General features: G+C 43.8%; 3 protein-coding genes across 5 annotated transcripts in view; all 3 read left to right on the top strand.

The window, feature by feature from the left end:
- Positions 1-5,073, top strand: part of pde6d (phosphodiesterase 6D, cGMP-specific, rod, delta) — an 818,526-nt gene that overhangs the window by 663,293 nt on the left and 150,160 nt on the right. The gene's annotated exons all lie outside the window — the stretch shown is intronic.
- Positions 1-5,073, top strand: part of trip12 (thyroid hormone receptor interactor 12) — a 32,718-nt gene that overhangs the window by 26,229 nt on the left and 1,416 nt on the right. The gene's annotated exons all lie outside the window — the stretch shown is intronic.
- Positions 3,235-5,073, top strand: part of LOC104947446 (protein CASC3-like) — a 20,300-nt gene continuing 18,461 nt past the window's right edge. The window contains exon 1 of the mRNA XM_010773455.1: positions 3,235-3,442. Within this exon, the coding sequence (XP_010771757.1) occupies positions 3,257-3,442 (186 nt within the window). The 5' untranslated portion in view covers positions 3,235-3,256. The remainder of the gene's footprint in view (positions 3,443-5,073) is intronic.

Here is a 5,073-nt window from a genome sequence, read left to right as displayed (position 1 = left end):
GATCATTAGTGTCTTTTTATCTGGTTCTTTTGAGCTGTTTGAGCTTGGAGATGACAGTGAAGGAAAGGACCAGGTCGGGTTGGTGTATACGAGCAGTTCTCTACCTCATCGATGTCCCTGGCGTTCCGTAATTTTTATTATTGAACTTAAATACATCTCGGTAAAAGTATTGGCGTAACGGTGAGTCTTATTGTATTCGTTACAATTACAAATTATGGTTGTCGAGCCGTGCTAGGTGATTGATTTACGTAGGTGCTATAAGACCTCCAGAGTCCAACCGTTCAGACGTACCTCAACCGGTCTTTTGGGCCCGTCCCTGTACCTCACCTTCCTGGGAAGTTAGCTTGTCCTGTCCCTCAACCCTACATTGGTTTTCCTTATACAATGAAACTCGGACTGATACCCGAAATTATCACGGTATACCCTAACCGGATATATTGTATTAAGGAAAACGTGTCTATCACTACCAGTGAATAGGTCGTGTAAATCCATCACTTGTTACTAAAGAGACGCGCTACCATGGAAACCAAACAATGGTGTAGCTGTAATAAAGTCTGAGTGTAAACAGTCGTGTGTAAATCTGATTTTGTCAGAAATCGGGAGAAATATGACCCCGGGAGGAAACCGGGAGAGGGCTATGAAATCGGGAGTCTCCCGCGAAAATCGGGAGGGTTGGCAAGTATGACTCCATGTCCGGTTCCGTTGGGGGTCCTGCCAACTCCTGCTCCTGTTCCGCCGGCTACGAACTCTGTCCTGCCGGGTATCCCGCCTACACCAGTTCCTATTCAGCCGGTGATCCAGTCGGCCACGAACCTGGTCCGTCCTTGTGCCCGGCTCCCTGACTAGGTCCGCCTCGTCTGCCTTTCCCCCGCGTCGTCCGCCCGAGAACCTTTCCTGGTCCTCTGCCGTGCCCCCGGGCTGTAAGCCCAAAACCGTCCTCCGGACCCCCTCCACCCACCCTTTTGGAAATGTTGGACTTTGTTTAGGGACGTCTTGAATCTGTCCCTTGAAGGGGCGGGGTTATGTCACGATTTGAGTTTTTATCTATTTTATTTTGAAATTCTGTTCTCCCTGTGTCTTGTCTTCGTTCCTGTGTTTGCCCTGTGTATGATTGTCTGATTGTGTTCACCTGTTGCCCTTGTCTTTCTGCCTCCCCTGCCCAGCTTTGTCTTGTACTGTGATTAATCTTCTGGGTATTTAGTCGTGTCTTCCCCTGTGCTCCATGTCGGTTCGTTGTCTTTTCTCACCCTCCATGTTTGTCACTTACCTCGTGCTACCTGTTTATGATTCATTGTTTTTTTATTTCAGCAGCTTTGTTTGAATAAAGCTGGCTTTTGTTTTGAAACCCGCTTCCCTTTTTAAACTGCATTTGAAACCTAATATTCCCGAACCCTGACACAAACAGGAACACGGTATGGGCTCTGGCAGTGTGAGAGAAACTGTGAACATACTTGGACGGTTACAGTAAACCTTGATCAGTTCTGCCTTCATTTTAAGTTACCATGCTCTCGAACCCACTATTTTTTTCTTAGCAGAAGTAATACAATCATTTTTAACCAATAAAATATTTTTTAAATCAATATTGTGAATCAGATCATTGTTTTTTCTTTAGTTAGCCATGTAAAAAGCAGGAAAGTATGCAGCTAGGAGGTCATAAATCAAAAACGTTCCAACGCACAAGACATTTCACATTATCCCTTGCTTAGGTTAAAGTTCACAGGTGAATATTAAATGTAAATTTGAATGTGTTAATGAATGAGATGATCAGATAATAACCTGTTGCTGTATTGTGTTGCATGTTCTCTTCTTAAGATGCTGTTAATCTGGAACTGGACCAGAACACAGTAAACAGAAAACTCACACTGTCTGACAGCAGTACTGTGATTTTACAGGAGCAGAGCTATCCTGATCACCCAGACAGATTTGACAACTTTCCCCAGCTGATATGTGGAAATGCTCTGACTGATCACTGTTACTGGGAGGTGGAGTGGAGAGGTTTATATATCAGTGACCTACAAAGGAATCAGCAGCAAAAGAAAAAGAGATGACTGTGTTTGGATAATGATAAGTCCTGGAGTTTGGAGTGCTCTGATGATGATGGTTACTGTGTCTGGCACAATAACCAAAGAAATAATTTCTTTCTCCCCCTCCGGCTGCTCCTCTGTCTCTGGTAGAGTAGCAGTGTATGTGGATTATCCTGCTGGCACTCTGTCGTTCTACAGAGTCTCTTCTGACACACTGGTCCACCTCCACACCTTCAGCACCACATTCACTGAACCTCTTTATCCTCGGTTTGCTGTCTGGTGTCTTGGTTCCTCATTGTCTATCTGCTTGGAATAAATTGTTATTTCTAGCTTGAGGTATAACATTTGATCAGTTATAGTGTCATTATTTGACACTTATTTGGCGATTACCCTTGTAACAAGGTGGCACCCGCCCTTTAAGATGATCAAATTACAGCAGTGTTTGGTGCCCCGTGTGAGTGACATAACTGTTGGCACTCATGTCAGTGATAATCAGTGTTGGGGTAGTTACTCTAAAAAAAAAGGCAATGCATTACCCATTACTAGTTACTTTTTTTTTTTTTTACTTCACTCAATTACTCACTGCTGAAATATATGAGTTACACTACTTGTTACATTACTTTTGTATTACTCTGTAATATCACCTGAGACGCACCATAAACCAAATGCAAATACTATCTCCTCACCAGTGTAGCGCCTTACTACCCCCAACACTGGTGATAACCCCAATGTTTTTTTACTTTTCTAAACTAGCCAAAATTGTTTTATTATTATTAAGAAGAAGAAGATGGACCTTTATTGAAGTGAAATTCAGTTTTCCAGTTTTTTTTTATACATGCACATGCTTCTTATAGGTATACAAATACACACAGTAATGTGTTGTGTGCACACATGCACATAGATACAAATACACACAGTGATATATTCACACGAGAGGATCCAGAGCGGAGAGACAGCCGGTCAAGCCGGAGCCAGGAGCAGTTGGGGGTTCGGTGCCTTGCTACTAGGAAAAAAGACTGAATAGATATATTTTAAACAAATAAGTGCTTAAGCTCTTTCATTTAAAATGTTATATTGTTCTACTGTGAAATGATTAGGTATTATTTGACGTTCCGACTTCCAGAAGATGGCAGTACAAAAAAACACGCTCATGACCTTTTATTTAAAACCTCAGAGAAGAAGAACTAGCCTAGCCACAGTCTTGTTCCGGTTCCAACCATTCGAGATCTAAGATGGCGGACCGTCGGCGAAGGAGGAGGCGCGCGTCCCAGGACAGCGAGGACGACGACGAGTCCGGTTCGGGTTCGGACAGCGGGAAGTCCGGCTCCTCGACCACCAAGAGCCGTGTGAGAGAACCCGAACCGCCGGAGGTGACAGCAACCCGACCAGAGCCGAAACCCGTAGTGGAGTCGGAGTGTGTGAGTAGCTAACCCGCGTTAGCTTCCCAAGCTGACTGTGACATTTACCGCTGCCTTAAACAACTTTTCCCCGGGGGGCGAGCGCTGAGTTCGGCTGGGTGATTTGAAAATGCTGCGATAAATGAATTGCTTATAACTAATTTACACCTTACATAAACGTCTTAGGGCTCCTTCAGACTGCGTTAGCTGCAAGGAGCCCCCACGTTAGCTGTTAGACCGTCATTAGAGAGTTTGTGTATAGGCTATATTTACTTTAATTAAGTGTGATAAATAAGCAGTTTTAGCATCAACAGTTGAGGTAGTTAGCCCAACTTTACTGTAATGTTGTCCTCCGCTGTGAGGCGTTAAAGCACCGGTTAAAACGCATTTCAGCCATAACCCCGGCTTTCCCTTGATACTTTGCCTTGCTCGAGTTTGGGTTAATTTTGACCTCAATATAAGAAGCTCCGGTTGGTTTTGCTAATGTTGGTAAGAATTTTTTCGGTTAGGCCCCGCTAATGCTTCCGCCGTGCCACGTCCAGCGGGAGAATTCACTTCCAATGACCCGTGGGTAAAAGAGGACATAATACGATAGTACTACTTTATTGTCAGATAAAGTCTTAATGTTTTCTTGCATCACAGCAGCTTCCTTTGCAACATCATACAGATATTAAGACACGAAACAGACATTAACATAAACTGAAGACAACATGTTCAAAACCCTTTAACGTACATCTGACCTGGGATTTGATTTCAAGATTGTGTTGTGCTCAAAGGAGTTCTTTAGTCTAACTGTATTTAATCGTTGAACCCTGTATCTTTGATGGTAACAATTCAAATTCACTGTTCAGGAAATGTTGTTGGCAGTGGCGGCTGGTGGAAATACTTTTAGGTGGGGCTATTGTAATGGTGAATAAACCACACGGGGAACATTTTGAGAAATGACCCCTTAAATTATGACTTCTGGTGATGTTAGAGATATGAGAAGACTGATCAATACCTCCATAATCTTCAGTGTGGTTAGCTATGAGACTTCCAAATACCTTGTCCTGGACATAGTTTCTACAGTGAACTGCAACAGTACAGTAGGCCCACACAAACTGCAGAACACCGGTTCTTTGGGAACACTCAAATGATTTAATTCCCATTTAAAATCAGGAGACTAAATATGAACATTATATGCAGACACTAGGGGTGTAACGGTACACGTACCCGTACCGAAGACGCCCTTCGGTTCGGTACACGTGTATATAACGTTAAACGTAAAAAATTGAGAACGTGAACAACCTTTTGGGAGTAATCTCAGGTGCTGCGTCGCAGCATTCAGAGTAATTTGCTCACATTGGGTTCAACGCGTCATAGAGCGACCAAGTCATTTCATTGGGCGAGAGGCATACTATGAGAGCTGGTCACAGGGATGCGTTCAAATNGTAGTAGTAGTAGTGGTGGTGGTGGTGGTGGTGTAGTAGTAGTAGTAGTAGTAGGAGTAGTGTGGGGGGGGGGGGAGTAGTAGTAGTAGTGGGGTAGTGGTGGTGGTGTAGTAGTAGTAGTAGTAGTAGTGGTGGTGGTGGAGTAGTAGTAGTAGTGGTGGTGGTGGAGTAGTAGTGGTGGTAGTAGTAGTAGTAGTGGTGGTGGTGGTGGAGTAGTAGTAG

The sequence above is a fragment of the Notothenia coriiceps genome, unplaced genomic scaffold, assembly GCF_000735185.1.
Source record: "Notothenia coriiceps isolate Sejong01 unplaced genomic scaffold, NC01 NC01_scaffold00012568, whole genome shotgun sequence".
NCBI lineage: Eukaryota > Metazoa > Chordata > Actinopteri > Perciformes > Nototheniidae > Notothenia > Notothenia coriiceps.
This window is presented reverse-complemented; position numbering and strand designations above follow the sequence as displayed.